The 18747-nt window shown below is 41.4% G+C and overlaps 1 protein-coding gene across 1 annotated transcript in view; it reads left to right on the top strand.

Annotated features, from left to right (window-relative positions):
* Positions 1-18747, top strand: part of DTNA (dystrobrevin alpha) — a 307279-nt gene that overhangs the window by 272688 nt on the left and 15844 nt on the right. Inside the window, exons 17-22 of the mRNA XM_067553817.1 lie at positions 3082-3178; positions 6010-6030; positions 12807-12966; positions 15804-15893; positions 16519-16687; positions 17678-17810. Coding sequence (XP_067409918.1) covers positions 3082-3178; positions 6010-6030; positions 12807-12966; positions 15804-15893; positions 16519-16687; positions 17678-17810 — 670 coding nt within the window. The remainder of the gene's footprint in view (positions 1-3081; positions 3179-6009; positions 6031-12806; positions 12967-15803; positions 15894-16518; positions 16688-17677; positions 17811-18747) is intronic.

Genomic DNA, 18747 nt, shown 5'->3' with positions numbered 1-18747 from the left:
CTCTAGATACCTAATGTGGTAGCATAAAGAATTCCTTCTGCTGCTGGGCAGGTGACATTCAGCATGAGTTTCAGAAATAACAACCGAATGTGATCAAAATACACATATCACAGAATATACTAGTCACGTAGCTCCTCAAATCTCTTGTAAATATGTTTAGAATAATAATCTACTCTTCAGCTGACAAATCAAGTTCATTTTTATTTTTAAAAAATCCAGTAATTGAGCTAGATCTAGCAGATTAACTCTATTTAATTTTGCAGCACAGATTAAAAACATAATAGCCTAGTTTACATTTCCTGACACTGGCTGTCCTTTAAGGCACCAATACTGGCTTCTGCCAACTGAGATATCTTCCCTGTTTTAATATATAGTGTCATAGTAATCAGGTAACATTAAATCTATTTGTCAGTAATGCTTTGCATGTGTTCAGATTAATGCTCATCAATTAAGGGTAAGAGTAAGGTTTTCCTTTAATTCCTGTGCAATTTTGGCAACATTCCAAATTCCTGTACATTGAAAAAGATATTGGGCGGGACCCTTAAGTAGTATAAATCAGCAGAACTGCAAGGTAGACAGTGGAGTTGCAATGATTTATACCAGCTGAGGATGTAACCAATTGACTTCAGAATTTGGAACAATTATGGCTTTAGGACAGTTGGGGTCGTATAACATACAAAAATGTTGGAGTTTTGCAGATCTGTGGAAGGCATCTAACATCCCTTGCAGTAATTTTCTGCTCTATGTTGTATTTGATCTCCACACTTAACAACATATCTCTGGCCCCGTTTCTGTTTACCCCATCTGAATTTTACATGACCCTCAATTTTTCGAGGAAACCGCTCTCCAGAATATTTAGCATCAAATTCTGCTTTGGTTTTGAGGAATTCCCGATTTCTTCTGGTATAAATGAGAACAGAATTTGATCCTTGTTCATTCATTTCTGTCTATTATTAAATCATGAGGATAAAATTTCAAAGCAAAGGATATGTCTGCACTAGACTTTTTTATCTGGAGTTAATTGATCGCCAGTTATTTGAGGTACTTCACACATTTTTAAAGGCTCGTGTGGATGCTCCTCAGCCAACAAACTGGGACTACCATGTGGGGAACATTTGCATTAGCCTACTAAAAGTACCTGAAGGTAACAGGTAATCGACTATAGATAAAAAAATCTTGTGTGGACATATATCCTGAGGTGTGCCCATAAAATATGCAAACAAACACACTTAACTTCAATGCGGGTATTCCTTAAGTGATGAATTATTAAAATGTAGCTCTTACAATCTACAAAGTAGCACTGATAGCAGGAAATATACATCAGGTCATCAAGAATGGAAGTTCTCTTTTCCCTATGCCCATAACACATGCCTAATTAGGCGTAGCACTGTTTCATTTAGTCAGTTGCCTCCTATGGGATTTGCATATAATCATGACAGGCTATAGAAATAACTTCAGTCAGCTTACTTTGCAGATGCTTGCAAGCACCTGGGCCCTCTTCTTATCTGCTCTGCTGCTGCAGAATAACTGAAATGGGGTTCCTCACATGACATTCTTGCACGTCACTAATGGGCATGTTCTCCCAGCCAGTGGACTTGTCCCTCTGGAGATACCTTGGAAAGCCCATCATTTCTAAGCACAGCTCCAGGAGGCAGTTGATGAAATGAGCATTAAAAGTGGTGTGCCAAGTGAGCTCATACAAAATGCAGAGCTTCTCTCCCCATGCAATGAATCTAAAAGACAACATGAGTAAATACTGAGACTTTTTCTAGGATGTGCCAGTTTGAATTAGGTGGATAATTTTTCTCTTACTTTTGTTTATAATCTCTTAAACCCATTTTCCTTTGTACAATTCACAGCTTTCCCAACCATTAGATAGTCGAAAGGGGGAAAATCCAGGCACAGGAAATTTCAAGTAGAAAATACATGAATCTTCTGAAAGAATAAATAAAACCTTGGTATGTTAGGGCCAAATCTTACTTATACTGGTGAGCAATAACTCATGTGAGTAGTCCCATAGAAGTCAGTAATGCTGTTTGTGTAAGTAACTCCTTCAATGTGAGTAAAGGGCTCACAATCTGGCTTTTAATATATTTAACATTGATGATTTCTATATTCTTCCATTTTGGAGAAGTAGGACAAAAGCACCAATTTACAGGCATTACAAGATGCATTAAATACCATCTTTCATAATAAAGATATATATGTAGCAGAGAGAGTGTATAAAATATCACCTAATCTAAAATATGACTTTTTAAAATAATATTGTCAATGATATTGTAACTTGCAGGGGACAGCACTGCTGGTTAAATATGACAAAGACCTCCCCAAAATCTGATTATGTGTATCCCATAGGCCTGATTCAAACCTGTGTTATATGGGTGTAATTCCCACAGCTTTCAGTGAGAGTTGGACTTGTATAACTGAGAGCAGAATTGCACCCTGTTATTCTTCTGCTTAGATTACTATAGGTTGTACTTGTACAGAATCAAAATCAGCTCCCAGTTACATGGTCTTAAATCTGGAGTAACCTCACCAACATGCAAGGATTTACTCAGGATTTACACTGCCATAAATGGGAGCAGAATTTAGATTGCAGAATCAAAAGCTATTCTCAAACAATTAAAATCGAAAATATGTAATAGGTTGAACTCCAGCCTATAAAAGGCCACATATCTCTTTCAGTTCTGGCTGTTTTTCTGAACTCTCTTGGCTCCTCTTATCTCTACTTGCGCTGTGTCAATACCCCTGCCAGCCTCTCGTGTCCTTCAAGGCATCTCCTTACTTTTTTCCAAATGTAAACTAATTTGTGTGAATCTGAAAAATTCTTTCTCATTTTTTTGGTGTTTTGGGAAGAGAGCTGTATCAGTACTTATTTTACCCTAACCATCATATTGATCTTTCTGTATATTCTTAACTTGAAGGACCTTCCTAGTTTCTCAGTCTACCCTGATTTCTGGGCATTATATTGAATTGAATATTACATTGAATTCAATGCACTCTCCACAGGTAAACTGAAAAATTATACAGTTCAGAAATTCTGTGAGGTATTAATTTTGATCCTGACTGCTTATTTCTTAGACAGAGGAAAGATGAGCTAGAACAAAGGATGTCTGCTCTCCAAGAAAGCCGAAGAGAGCTGATGGTACAGTTAGAAGGCCTCATGAAACTTCTGAAGGTAAGGTAAAGAAAAGGAAAAGGGGGCCAGCCAGAGGGTGTCACATAGGAAAGAGAGATTCATGATATTAATAAAATACTATGGAACTTGAATATTTTGTCCCCTAAAAGCTTTGTTTCCCATCAATTTTCTCTCTTAGCTTTGGCCACTCTAATACATAGGTTTTCAGGATCAGTAAGGTGCCCAGTTGATACTGTTCGTGTATTAACACCATGTCTTTGTCAGTCTACCACTAAATGAATTGGACACCACTTCAAAGCTGTAGTAGTAGACTAAGTATTACTGAAAAATAATTGAAATTCACTTGAATATGCAAACAAAGCCCACTGTGATGCAGCACTACTTTCCTAGTTAGTAAGAAGAGATTCAGCAATGCTGATTGATCAAGTTAGTGATTTCTGGATCAGCCATACAAAGAGCATTAAAACAAAGTTTTTCATGGCATACTGTTTCTGGTTTATTTGTAGTTTGCAATGCTGAAGATGTATTGTATTCAGAAATGGTGGATGTACAGAAGGCAACAAAATAATTAATCCCCAGTGGTAAATAGCTGTGCCAACACTGTACAGTCCATAGTCTCTTATCCTGGCTGATGGTCCAGAGTTCGTTTTCCTAATTCCTTTAGTTTTGACCCTTTTTATTACTCATTCTATCAGATGATGCCATTTGACAATCCAGCCCCTCTGTCTTTAGGGCTTTGAAAGGACCTTCTTAACAGTACTTGGTCCTTTTCACTAAAAATAAAAAAAATCGCTTGTAAAATACACTAAAAGAAAGAAAGCTCTTTACTGAAGGGTCCCGTTTCAAAAATGCAGACAGCAATATATAAATGTATTTCTAAGACTAGAAAGGAGAGATGAAAATGCCTCTTTACCTTTCCCAAGTTGCAAAAGTGTTGCAAAAAGCCCTGGGTTATTCCTCTGATGCTTTAAATCCTGCATGGCCCTATCAGAGCTAGCACACAATTTAAAAATGGGCCCTCCCAGAAAGGAAATTGGATTCCTCAAAGTGGTGGAGCTTTCCTTTCATCCGGGGATACTTTAGAATATATTTTCTTCTTCAAGAAAAACATAAACTTCTATGGAAGGGGAACAGGCATGGAGGAAGAGAGGAACTGCCGTGGAATGTACAGGCTCCAGCATGGATGCCCTTTGCACTGAAGTATCAGTAACATGGTTGTTTGGAACTGAGTTTTGGTCCAAGGGTCATGCTCTGTTCTTAGTTATGGGGGTGCTCAGCCTCAGTGCATTTCAGATCCAAAGGAGTTGTACTATAATTAGAATGGGGAGGATGACTAGCCTCTCTAATTAGAATATGACCCCTTTGTGCTTCATTACAGACAATCTAGGGAGTCACTAATGGGCAAAAACTCACACTGAGTGATAGAATTATGATTTGGATAAGAGTCTAGTTTTTGTCGTTTGAGGGTTCAGCTAAACTGGTGGCATGGTATTCTACAACGCAAAATGGGTCAAATTCAGCTCTGGTAAGGAAAAACAAGTCCACTGACGTCAATGGAGCAGCACCTGCTTACCTCCAACGATGAATGTGGCCCATCACATCATTTGTGTCTCCCCAAATTTATGGTTGGGGAGCGAGATGCTTGGCACAGGACCAGAGCAGAGGTGACAAAAGTAACCCCAGGTGATGTCCTGAGCTAGTTGAGAACCAATCAGATTCTCTGTGTAAGTTCAGGAATCATAGAATATTAGAGTTGGAAGGGACCTCAGGAGGTCATCTAGTCCAACCCCCTGCTCAAAGCAGGACTAACCTCACCTAAAACATCCCAGCCAGGGCTTTGTCAAGCCGCAGCTTAAAAACCTCTAAAGATGGAGAGTCCACCACCTCCCTAGGTAACCCATTCCAGTGCTTCACCACCCTCCTAGTGAAAAACTTTTTCCTAATGTCCAACCTAGACCTCCCCCATTGCAACTTGAGACCATTGCTCCTTGTTCTGTCATCTACTACCATTGAGAACAGCCTAGCTCCATCCTCCCTGGAACCTCCTTTCAGATAGCTAAAGGCTGCTATCAAATCCCCCCTCATTCTTCTCTTTTGCAGACTAATTCTTCTCTTTTGAAGACTAAGGAGAACCAGAGATAGCTAGGATGCTAGGGTACCCCCTTTACCCAGGGAATCCTGCCCAGAGGAAGGGGGACATACAGCCACTACGGTGGTTGCATAAGAGGAAATCCTTGAGTGGCAAGTTACACCAGCTTTCTGGCTGCTTTGCATTGCTCAGGCATTTTAAAGCAGCCAGAGCAGAGACCATAATCTGAATTAATATCTTCAGATGCTTATTGAAATATAAATGATCTCAATTTAGACCTAACCTGCAGTGCCGGATTAAAGACTTTTGGGACCCTGTGCACTATGGTAATTGCCGGCTCTCCCACTTTCCCTGTCCCCCCTCACTCCCCGGGGGCTGGGGAGGAGTCCTGTCCTTGAGGGATGGGAAGCCCCAGAGGGGAGGTCAGGTTCTGCCCTGGGAGAGCGAGGGCCTGAGGGGACTGTTGGAAAGCGAACCCACTCCTTACTCGTCCTGCAGTGGCTCCTGTCCCATGGGGCGTACCCAGCTCCCTGCTCTGGCCCATTGGCTCTCACCACAGTGTGCAGGGGGGCCCTCCCCCTATGATGCCTCACCTTGCCCCCTTCCTGCCCCTGGGCTCCTTGAGGTTTTTTCCCCCAATGGTCAAGGGCCCTGTGCAAGTGCACCAAATTCATGCTAGTTAATCCAGGCTTGCTAACCTTGGACCCAAGTTTGCATGTATTTTTCTGTTCTTCACTTAAATCCTGGCTATTCTAACTCTGATGATCCAATTTTTCTTTAGGAAGAAGAACTGAAACAGGGAGTAAGTTATTTAACTTATTGTAGGTCTCACTAACCCTTCAGTGGGGCTATGATTCCATGGTTCATATTATTCCTTCTGCTTGAAGTGTGTGCTCATGCCTTGGACTGAGATTAATAATATTATTTTGCACTTCAGCACATTTTATCTGAGGATTTCAAAACACTTCACACAATTAACCCACCCTGTCCCCCTTGGGAAGTAAGCAATGGCTTGATAGAATCTTTTTCTCACTCCCGTAAAGCTACCTTTACACTATGAGCTAGGGGTGTGATTCCCAGCTCACATAGACATACTTGCGCTAGCTCTCATCTGAGCTAGTACACTAAAAATAGTGGCGTAGCTGTGGGAGTAGGGGCAATGGCAGCTTGGGCTAGCCACCCCCAGTACAAAACTGCCTGAACCCCGTGAGTACGTATTCCGGACGGCTAGCCCATGCCACCACTGCTCATGTTGCTACAGCTATACTACTATTTTTAGCATGCTAGCTCAGATGATAGCTTGTACAAGTATGTCTACGCTAGCGAGGAATCAAGCCCGGGACTTGTAGTGTAAACATAGCCTAGATGAGGCCTCTTTAGGGTGAAAAGCAATAACTGTTTAACAGCATTCAGCCATAGTACACCACAACCTACAACAGGGAGTGAAGAACAAACACGAATCTTCATATCCATTTGAAGCTGCCGGGGTAATTTCAGTAAGCAGAATATAATTACCTGAGCTGTAATTAACTCCGGATAATGGACTTGAAATCCCTAGTCATTCAGAAAGTGGCCAGGGGATTTTTCCTGTCCACAAGCAGTCAGAATCCTGGTTTTTACATCTTCTTGTGCAGCAGCCGAGTGCCCCTTCAGAACAAAAACTTCACTTTCAAAGCAGGGCAAGAGTCTATATTAATAGTATTAACTTTTGGAAGATTTAATTGGTTTGTAGCCGATGGACACTGTCGAGGTTATTAGGTTAAAAAAATCCCTGATATGCCTAGGTAGCAATCTCATTTAAAAGAGGAGTGTAATGAGGTATATCTCATTGTAACACAATAACATTGAGCCGCTCAATTTCACCACCAGGGGTCAGTGGTCAGAACAGTAAACAATCTGATCCACAGTGGCTATGGTAAGCGGCGATGGCCATGTGCCAGTTTGTTTGTTGCTGGTGCTCAACCTTGTTAGACTAACAGTTTTGCTAAACTTTGGGACGGAGAATGAATCTGTTGCAGCAAGACAGTCCTGATTGTAGTCCAGAGAGTAAAACCTATCAGAAGACCCCTCTGAGTAGGTCTTTTGCTTTTAAATTCTGCCTAAGAGTGTGAATGGCTTTTGTGTAAATAACTAGATGCCCTAAAAGTAAACAGATTTAAAAAAAAAAAAAAAAAAAAAAGCATCATACAAAAAGAGTTTTATTGTTTTTAATAAAAATATATGTTGAGGATATTACAATATGTTTTTGCTTTCTACAGTGTAGTATTTAGAGCTTTTTAATTCTAAATGAACTTTCAGAATGGCAGGTGATTATGCTAATTAATTATTTATTTACACTTAATCTCATCATTTCTATGAAATGTTCCCCATTGATCCCCAAAAATATGCTTTTCCATGGGCTATTTTCAGATGTAGGGCTAAATTCATCCCTGGAGTAACTCAGTTGGAATTAATAGTCTAGATAAGTTTCTAGTGCTTATGTACTTTCCATTTCTATACTGCCACAAAGATGCTTCCTTCCAGAAGGGTAATAAAGTGATCACGTATATACTGTTTTCCTAGTTGTCATGTTCTAATGTAACAGTATTGTTTTCCTGGGCAGACTTTTGTGCTATGTGAGTTACTTTCAGCTCCAGCAGAGGGAGCAATGGACTAAAGATCCAATAAAAACAGTGTTTGCTTCAAATGTATATACCGAGTCATGCATGGCGCTAGATAACATAAACCATTCTCCAGTCAAACAAGGGGTAATTTAAAATCCTTACTACTTTGATCGAAGTATGATGAGCTAAATGGAGTACATGAAGGTCGCATAAAAGGTACCTAGATGCTGACAGCTGCAATCAGTTAACAACTGAAGGCTGAAGTCTTCTATGTCACTTCAGTGATAGTGGCAGCTTTCCCCATACTCCCCTGTCAACATTCCTCAATCCTGATCTGGTGGGTCTAACTAGGGATTGAAAGTAGTTCAGTCCTTGGCCTTTCCGCTGAGACTACAAGCAAGTCAGTCACTTAGCATCAATTGTAAGCATAGTTTTTCAGACATTTACCATCTGTCTCCTGAGAACTAGACTAAGACCAATAACCTCATTTCACATATGCCACTAAACAGATATCCAATGGTAACAACATTCATTTGACACAAATCTGGGTAAATATGATCTAGCAAAATAAAGTATAAAAATAGCTGCAATCTTTTAAACCATTCAGTCTCCAGATCTTTACATATTTAACTTTCTGTTGGTTGATTTTGGCCAATATAACCTAAATAGTGTAAAGAAAAAAAAGCTTATCTACATCATAGGCAGAAACTCAAAATACCTAAAGTTTCTTATGCCTTGCAAAGGTCTTGTTCCAGAAAATGAAAGTTACAGTTAACAGTGCATTATTTACCATGCATACTAAATCAGCGTAGCAATTATAGTATGTACTTAAAAATGTTGAGCACTAGGGTATATTTCTTCTTTGAGTCTATATCCTGATGGGTGCTACAGCATAGGATGTGCACGCACCCATGCACTCTTGATCAGAGAGTGAAAAGTAATGCTCGTGGGTCCACGCCTGAGCAGAATAACACCTCGTGCTCTGCACAAGGGGATATAGGCAGGCACAAGCCTGATGCCACGCAGTTCCTTCTCAACCACCTATGGCTCGAGGCAGTCTTTGCTGTTAGCTGTTTCAACTTCCCACCTTCCTTTCTTGGGAAAGTCTTTATTCATTATTTTTGTTTCTTCGTTATTTATTTTATTTTATTTTTTGTGCCCCAGAGGGGTTCCCCCCCCCCCACTTCTGGACCATTGTTTGTGGTGGAGCACAATTTGTCATGCTTAAGACCCAAGGGTTTAGGTTGTACCAGACCTGCCGCAGGTCTTTTCCCCATAGTGACGGTCATTCAAGTTGCCTACGGTGTTTGGAGGACTCCCAAATCCCCTCAATGTGCCGGGTCTGTCTGGGATTTAAGGGTAGGTCCAAAAGAGATAGGGAGGCTAAACTAAAACCCTTCTTAATGGAATGTGCCATAACTCTGGAGAGGTCCGCTTTTCCTCACCTCCATTCATCAGCCTCAACATCGCAAGCCACTTCAGTCACCAATCCGCTTCGTATGTGACCACAGACATGAAGACCTCAGAAAGGAAGAAGCATACCTCCCCCACCAGAGAAATGAAGAAAAGGGGTATGTCACCCCATAAGACCCACTCTCAGGAGATCTCACATCCCTTAAAGGGTACTGTAGGGGCTCCAGCTTGGTCTTACACCATGTAAGAAGCCTCGTCTGGATAAGTGCTCTACCAGACAACCTACCACAGTGGCACTGCCTGAACTTCTGTGGCACCGTCATGCACATAGGGGTACTATGCATCCTTGGCACTGGCTTCTTACTCAAACTCTGAAGTAGGACAGGACCTTGCATCCACCTCAGTGCTACAGCAGTCTCCATCTCACTGATCCATGATTTCACCTCTGGCACCAACTCAAGCCTCGACTCTAGGCTATCACAGCCCTCCAGCTCCTTCCAGGTTTCTGTCTTCTAAAGATCTCATCATTTCGGAAGAGCCTGAATCTCCATTGCTATGGAGATCTGTCAGAGCACCTCACTGGTACCACTAAGGCACCCGCAGACTGAAACCCGTCCCCACAATGGTCATGATGCCTGACGCACTGGCACTTTAGCTCAGAAGATGAATTATCAGACTCTGAGATTTCTGCACAGGAATCCATTCCAGTACCGTACCATCCAGTTTCCAGGAGTCCTTCTAGAGAGGAGGATCCTAGAAAATCTGCCAGGCAATGCAGTCCCAGGGACTATGACTGTGAGGGACCTGTTCACTATCTCTCCCAATGGGGTTACTGGCATCTTTGGAGCCAGTTTGGTGACAAATTTTATAGGAGGAGATTATAGGCACCCACTAGTACCTTTGTTATGCATAGAGTCTGGAACTGGTGCATTTCCCATTGAACAGACATATCAGTAGTCAATCTGCCAGGCCTTCAGAATACAGTTGCAGACTCCCTGAGCAGATGCTTCTGGCAAGACAACAAACAGTAGCTCAAAGACTCTGTCTTCTGCGGCATCTGCCAGACCTGGGCTCTCCCACAAATAGCTCTCTTTGCCACCCCGATCATTCCAAATGTCGCCTGATTTGCTCCAGGGGAAAGGGAGTGCCTGTGAATGTCCATCATTTGGAGAAATTAAGGGACAAGCCAAATCCCCATCATGATTTGACAGTTCCTCAAAGTGTGACTTACTGGCCGATATTTGCATATACTGCACTTCTTCAACTTCCTTGAGAGTTCTTATTGCTTTTCTTCTTTAGCCTCCCAGTCAATGGGAGGGAGACAGAAAATGGATAAGTACAACATGGAGCTATGGACAAGAGGCTCTTCTCTGCCAAAATCTGTTCAGTAGAGCAGTGGAGGTATAAGGGGACCAGTTGCAGCTCTCTGGTGTTCTGTCTGATCTGCCCTGGGCATGCCCTTGTGAAATTTAGAGCACCACCTGGCTACTCTAAATTCTGCCAGCTGGTAACAGTCCCCTGGGGACAGATTATGCCAACTCTGCATCTGCTGAAAACTCTCCTGGTCTGGCAGAATTGTTAGCTGGCCAGATCCAGCTACTTTCACACCCCTTTGCACTACAAGAATGTGAGACAAAAAGGGGCTAGAAAGCAGGAGAGCATCAGTCTCTATGTATTCAAATTCCTCCCCACTATCATTTAAATGTCCTAAAAATTTTTACTCCATAAGAAAATATTAAAATTTAACTTTTCATTCTCTTATCAGAAAAGAGTGTTTTGCATAAAGGTAATTTTCCCATACAAAGTCCTGCTTCAAGTCTCTCAGGTCACGTCTTCTGCCAAGCTCACTGTAGTCAAATGAACCCTTTTGTTTCAACTTCCATAGCATTGTTTTTCAGCAGTGGCAGCGTCCCTTAAAAAAAAAGGTATCTTGATCCATCTGTTGGAGGTCAACCAGGAATAATGATGCGCCTTCTCTTCTGATCATTAAGACCTATTTCAGTAGGCACAAGGTAGGCATGGTTAGGGGCCAAAATATAGAAAACATAAACTGGCTTACAAATCTAGAAAAAGAAACTAGACCAATTTTATCAAGGGTTGTTGCCTCTTTTTTTTGGAGTTATCAATATCTGATCTTTGTCTCTGAGGGACAGTCACTAAGACATTGAAGGCATGTGACACTGAAGGGTCTAAAGAATCCAACAAAAAAATTTTAATCGATTGTTACTTCAGGTCCAAATAAATTTGAGGGTGGGAAAAAAGAAATCGAGATAATGTAATTCGTCACTGTAAACACACTAACATATGAGCACTAGTCAGTGCTTAATTTGTAATGAAAGAGGTGCCGGGGCTCAATAAATTAGGTGCTGGGGCTCAAGCAATTTTTTTACATTCATAACTGATGCAGCAAGCCCAGAGGTGCCAGAGCTATGAATTGCGAAGCCTAGAGGTGCCAGGGCACAAATTAAGCATTGGCACTAGATCCTGTTTAGTGGCACTCATGTTATCTTAGTCATAGACCTCTGTTGAACCCAAATTCCTAATCATACTACATAGTGTGTGGTTTGTTTTGGTTTATTTGGTTGTTTTCTTATGTTGACATATATTCCCAGGAACTGTCAGGCAGTAAACGAAAAGAGCATTAATTCACTGTGGCCCCTAGGATAACTCACCCAGTTCCACTTTTAAAAATTATTATTCTTCAAAGCATGCTTGAATTTCAGTTCAATGATACTAACTCTGAGGTGCTAACAGCATGACATTTTATATGACTGGTGTTAAAATATTTTAACTTCCAGCCACTGGACCCATAACAGGAATTGAAATTGTCTATCTGAACAGTACTTTGGGAGAACCTGAGTATATCCTGCAGAGTGAACAATTTGATAGTGCATGATTTAGTAGTGGCTTAAATAGATCTCCAGCCAAGAAGAAAAGGACAAAATCTATACTGTTTGTTGGGCGGGTAGGATTTTATTTCACTGATAGGTGTAATTTACATTCCAAAACTTTATTGCATGGATGGCTTCTTGTAACAGTGGTTGAGGTGTAAGGGCACGAACTTGATCAACTAACATGGAAATATTACACCCCCAGGAGTAGCTTCAACTCCTTACCCAGACTGAAATTTGTCTTAGTGCCAGCATCCTTCCACTTCCCACAGACTGCAGGAGCTGTCTTCTCAAGAACATACGAGTATTGCCAACATTCTTCACGCTTTCAGGGGGAAAAAGGCCCAGACCTTGAGATTTCCTGTCCTTAAATCTTTCTTTAAATTTTGATATCCAATCCAGCCTCCTCATTTCAGGATGAGGTCTTGCCTTCTAACTTATCTTTTCCTCCTACTACATCTTTACCATGGCCTGCCATAGCTGTTTCCTAACAAGAAGTTGGGTACAATAGTTTTCCTTCATCAGACTTAGTATTACCCTATTTTTCTGCATAACTGCATGATTCCAGCTGAGATTTCACTCAGTTGAGCTAAGAAATGGAATGAAGATGACAACAGCTGAGTGTTTTCTCTTGTCAAGGACTCATTTAACCACTTGTTCTTATTTTCCAGACCCAAGGGGCAGGCTCCCCTCGTTCTTCACCCAGTCACACTATCAGCCGACCTATTCCTATGCCCATTAGGTCTGCATCTGCCTGCTCCACCCCAACCCATACACCTCAGGACTCTCTGACAGGAGTGGGAGGAGATGTGCAGGAAGCTTTTGCACAAAGTAAGTTGCGTTGTGAAGTAATTGTTAGTTACACCGAGAACATATTCAAGTGTCAGATGGGGAATTGAGGCACAGGGTGGAGAAGTGACTTGCACAAGGTCACCCGGCTGTCCAGTGGCCACGCCAGGAATAGAACTCAGATCGTCTGAGGCCTCCTCCAGTACCTACTACAACTCAATCTGTTTGCCATAAAATAAAGACTTGTTGCTGACCATTGCAAGTTGGTTCAACAAGCTGGGTTTGGGATGCAAGGGGAGGAAGCATCATGCTGCTTCTCCTAAGAACTGATGGACTTTTCCCTGGTGTCTCATGGTGTTTACCAGAGCACTGCTCTAGGCCGCTGTGCACTCCTCATTCCCCTTCCCTGCTGTTCATCAATTTACAAAAGGATGGAAGATCATCCTTTGCTGACTGATATTTGCTTTCAAGTTCTAAGATCACAGGTTAAATAATAAAAGAAACTAAATAGTCCGTGTGACCTGACTGTGGAAATATCCCTCCTTCCACTGAATTACTTTCTTTCCCAAATGTTTGCATCACTGCAATTTCCTTTTTTCTTTTCCTTGAACACAAAGGGCCAAATTCTGCTCTCAATTATACCAGTGCAAATCAGAATGTTAGTGGAGTCCCCCTGGATATACCCAGCTGTAACTGTGAACATAATTTGCCCCCATGAGCTCAATTCTGCCCTCCCTTGCAACTTCCATTGATTTCAGTGAGACTTGCATACATGCACTTGATGACAAGGTTGAGCCCTAAAGTGCAGTCATCCTTTAAAGAACTAGTTAATTCTCATGTTAACCCCTGTCCAGCTACAGGATTTTTCCGTGTCCCATGGCACCAGGTTGCTCAATGTGTGTTCTGTAAGAAAAGAAATGAACAGACAGCATAACATTTTCCTCTTTCAGCCTAAAAAAACTGAGAAAGAGGTACAGACATAGACAATAAACCATTTTGTTAAAGTTTCTTTCAGAACTTGGACAAAGAGAGAGAATTTAGTAGCTACAATAAAATATCCATAAATAATACATGGGCTGCCTCAGGCAACTGTCTTTAGATACAGCAATGTGTTCTGCTAAAGTGAAATGGCAATGTAAATGTGTATTCTCATATGTACTGTGACCACGCTTAAAAACAACTGCCTTTGATAAATATAGAATTTGTCCTCAGTCTTTACTGTATTCTAGTTGTGTAAGGCAAAACTGGACAGTTTTTAAGAACAGCCCTGGAGTAATGTGCTGGTAAACACCATAGTATGTGGAGATTATTTTTTAATCAAACATCTGTATTGTCAGAGTTCTTTTCATCTGCCCATAATGAAGGCATTCCAGGGAGCAGAGCCCTAGTTCTCCTATATTTTCTCTTCTAAGAGAATAGGTATAAAAGACTGTATAGGCGTGAGGCTGAGAAGGTATTACAACTCTTCTCAGAAATGTGTTCATGAAAGAGACAGACTTTCAGTTACTTTTCTGTAGTTATTTTCATCAGGAGAATGTATGGCTTGAGATCAACAACTGAACCGCAGGGGCATGCACAAGGGGAGGCAAGCAAGGGGCACTGGCCCCCCCCAATAATTGGCGTGTGCTGTGCCGCTCCTCTGGGGTTTTGAGGGGAGGGCCTGTGCTCCTCCCCGGGGGCACAGAAAGTGCCCCTCCAAAAGCACTGAAATTTAAATTCCTGCGCACGCCCCTGGGGCAGTCAGTTTAAAAGACATTCCCAATGCCAAATCCTGCCAGTTTCCATACATCATCCTCTCAGAAGTTAGCTAGGATTTTAAGGGCTGAGTCCATTTAGATATAGTTGATTCAACTACACTAGGATGTGAGTTTGGGACTCTGATAGCATAGGCTGGGAGCACACTGTACCAGTCATCACAGCCCTGAGGATGAAATATTGCATTTTGCTCTCTGGTAACCTTCTTTGATTGATGCTTAAGGCAGCACTGAGGAGCTCGGCAGGAAATTACTTCCTGGACCCTCCTCTATCGGAAAGAGGGTCACAGCAGCACAGGACAGTTCACGGAGGGGGCAGGGGCTTTCAGGGTGGGCAGAAGTTTGCTGTGACTGTGGGGATAGGAGAGGGAGCAAAGGGAACTATTCAGTCTAGGCTGGGGGGCAGCCAGCTCCAGACAGTTCATACCTGCTTGCCAGCAGATGCAGCCCTCTGGGTCCCTCTCTTGCCTCCACCCCCATGTGTGGACGAGTTTTATGGGAGGGGCAGAATCCCCCCAATATTTCCTTTGCTGGGGTGGGGGCTCCCCCCCCCCCCCCCCCCCCCCCAGCGCATTTCCACCGACTCTGCTGGGTTTTGTTTATTTTTTTTTAAATGGGAGTAGATTATGGAAAATACAAGAAGAGTCCTGAGCTCTAAGAGATACTAGGAAGGGTTGGGAAAGGAAAATCCATATAAATCTTCAGCGTTTACCATATTTATACATTTGACAATAAAAGTGTCATTAAACAGAGCCGTGGGAATTTAGGGAGAAATAACTTCAGTCCACTTCCCCCAGACATTTTAAATGGGATCACAGACAATTTCATCTCTTAGCCCTGGTCTCCTAGTGTCACCACACAAATGTGAGTTTGATTGTAATTAATAACTTCCAAGTTTCTGGCATTGTGATTAAATGAAGCATGATGTTGAGCTGCTGCTGTGTACAATGTAAGAAAATGAAGCTGCTCTGCATATAAGTTTTGCATGTGTCCCTTTCAAAGGGCTTGATACTTTGAAATTATATTGACAACTTGGTGTAAGATTAAAAATACTTTATATACAAAGCCATAATTTGTTCCTTGAGAAAAATCTTAGCATTGTGCTTTGTCTTTCTCCTGTCTCAGGCACAAGGCGAAATTTAAGAAATGACTTACTAGTGGCAGCAGATTCAATTACTAATACCATGTCTTCTCTGGTGAAAGAGCTAAACTCAGGTGCGTGAAGCTTAAGAGAATGATCACTTTACAGTCATTTGACATATATTAAAAGTAAATAAAGTGTAGCTGGGGAAAAACACCTTACTGGAGTTCTGGATATTTTTTGTATTTTATGGAAAAATTACCTAAAAGTGATAATGTGATGAGTATAGCAATTTTGAAATCTAGAGCCAGTCAGGTGCAATTAGATGATAGAAATTTTTTTCAGAATATAACATTTTGGTGCATCTGTAAATAGCATCATGTGTAATTATTTTTTTTCAGTATCAATAGTGCAAATAATTTAATGCACTTCTATCCTGACATGCAATATCCAAGTTCTCTTGAGTCTAGATTGCCAGCTGTGCCAAATGGCCTATGGTGTGGTGTCCTTTTTAGCAACATATGCAAATGTCTGCAGAGACTATTATGCTGTACCACCACAGAAGCAAGAGGTGGCCCAGAAAACAGATAGAGAACATATGGGCACAGCATCTATATTGCCTGAAACATACTAGTGTGTTCATGATTGTGAGATATTGGAATTCTAATTTGGAGAAATAGAAGAATGTTTAGAGAAATGAACCAAGCCTACTTGCACGTGAAAATTAAATGTAGCCATAATCACCTTTGTGGCTCACAGAGATGGGCAGCGAGACAGAGAGTAATGTGGATTCGGAGTTTGGACGGACTCATTTTGATGATCTTGTTCCATCACCAACTTCTGAAAAGGCTTTCCTTGCACAAATCCATGCCCGCAAGCCAGGGTACATTCACAGTGCAGCTGCCACCGGCACCATTCGCAGTGACATGTGAGTATCTTCTGTATTTTTTTAATTCATTTTGTATTGAAATTGTTATAATAATATGAATGTACATGTTTCCCCCCAATAATATAACTAAAGCTAACAGAGGGAGACTCTGTGCCTATACAGTAATAATGAACTCTCTATGCTAAAGGAGTCAGGGCAAGAAGTGATACTCTTCATTCCAACCTGAGACTTTTATGAGCCCAAAATAAGAAGCGACCTTATTGGATTTCAATTAGGAAATTCAGCAGTTGAGCCTTTTTATTTGTGAACTTTTGCTAGAGTATGGTTGGCAAATTTTAATGATTTAATGTAGAGCTGGCTGAAAGATGAGAATTCTGTTTTACGATGACTTTCAAGGTTTCAAAATTTGTCTTTGTTGCAATGTGGCATGAAAACAAAGCCTTTCAAAGGTTTTCACACATTAGAGTTGTATTGAAACTTCCATTTTCAGCTCAAAAGAGTCTCTCTTTCTCTGTCTCACTCACCCTGGACCTGAGAAGCCATCCCATCTAAACCTTCATTGAAATCAGTATGTCTTCATGAAATGATTTGCTCTCAGTAAAATGGCATGTTTCATCAGAAAACTTTTGATGAGCTCTAATTTAGGGCCTGATCCAATGTTGACTGACATCAGTGGGAGTCTTTCCATTGACTCCAGTAAACTTTGGAACAGATCCTTAGAGCCAAATCTCTCTCTCAAGGAAGTTTTTGAGAATTTTTGTCATTGACTTCAATGGGAGCATGGATGGACTGTGAATGCACATTTATTAGGGCATGCCCTTTAATCTCTTTCATGGATGCTGAATCACTGGAGAGGTGGGATTTGAGGAAGGGCTTCAAAAATAAAAATAACTTCAAGAAAATGTAGATGGAGATAAAAACTGAAAACATAGGTCCCACTTTCCTCTCAATTTTCATTAAAATAGGGTAGTTCTTTTAACACTGATTGTCATTTGTCTTAGGGGGCTATTTATTAATAATTATTTTTAGGGTTACAGAAGATGGAGACCCTTATGTTAGAGCAGATGATGAGAACTATGAAAATGACTCTGTCCGCCAGCTGGAAAATGAGCTCAAGATGGAGGAATATCTGAAACAAAAGCTGCAGGATGAAGCCTACCAGGTAAGAAAGGAACTCACCGTACAGTACCCTAACTTTAAAAGGATACTGCACAGCAGTAGCCCCTCGTCTACAATCAGCTTTCTTCTCTTCTTCTGCTTGGATCAGAGATAAAATTTCTTGTCAGTGGCTGGAGCTTCCAGATTAAAAAAAAGTATTATTCTCAAAACTCTTTCCCCCCACTCTTGCCTCCCCAATCTCACACACACGTATGTCTTTGAAAGTGCTTAGGAAGACTTGCTTAAGACTGACATTAATCTTCAAAAGGCCGTTAGCCAATCCTTCATAATTGCCACTGCCACTCAAACAAGAATGCTTTTTGTTGCAGAGACAGTTGCATGTTGAGCTCAGTTTTTTGTTTAATAACGTAAAGCATCTGTGATGGTCTCTCCATGTTAGGGGACTGGAGCCACTAAGCCAGTCCTTTTAAAATAGGATGCTTTTGTCATAATCTGGGATGAGGGAAAGCACCAGGTGTGAGTGACATGATATGTCAAAAGTCCAACTGCTGCAACTGGTGACATAGGGCAATGAGGACTCAGCCTTTGGGACTTGGCTTGTGAATAAGTGACTTGGTGTTTAGCAAAGTGCACCTATAACTTCAAGAGCCTCACGGGGCTTTAAACCAACATGCCCAGCATGTTTGGACTCTCAAAGTATCTTGTCCTGTCTAGTAAATGATGTGCACTTTTCCCTGGTTCAAGAGATCAGTGCCTGTTTTAAGTGACTCCTCGTCTGATCATCCTGATGTAAAAATCAGAGTGAGTCAGAATTTAAAATGTCTATTGGCTCATATCAAAGTTGTCACTGGTTTTGAACTTCAAGTGACCATCGTAGGTTTTACATAAATCTGCTATGCAAGACTACGGTAGCTCACAGAAAGTCATTTCATTAGGATGGTCTTTGAGTATGCAATGACATTTCGTTATTATCCTTGCTC

The sequence above is a fragment of the Emydura macquarii genome, unplaced genomic scaffold, assembly GCF_026122565.2.
Source record: "Emydura macquarii macquarii isolate MOO-44397 ecotype Brisbane River unplaced genomic scaffold, CSIRO-AGI_Emac_v2 contig_1477, whole genome shotgun sequence".
NCBI lineage: Eukaryota > Metazoa > Chordata > Testudines > Chelidae > Emydura > Emydura macquarii.
This window is presented reverse-complemented; position numbering and strand designations above follow the sequence as displayed.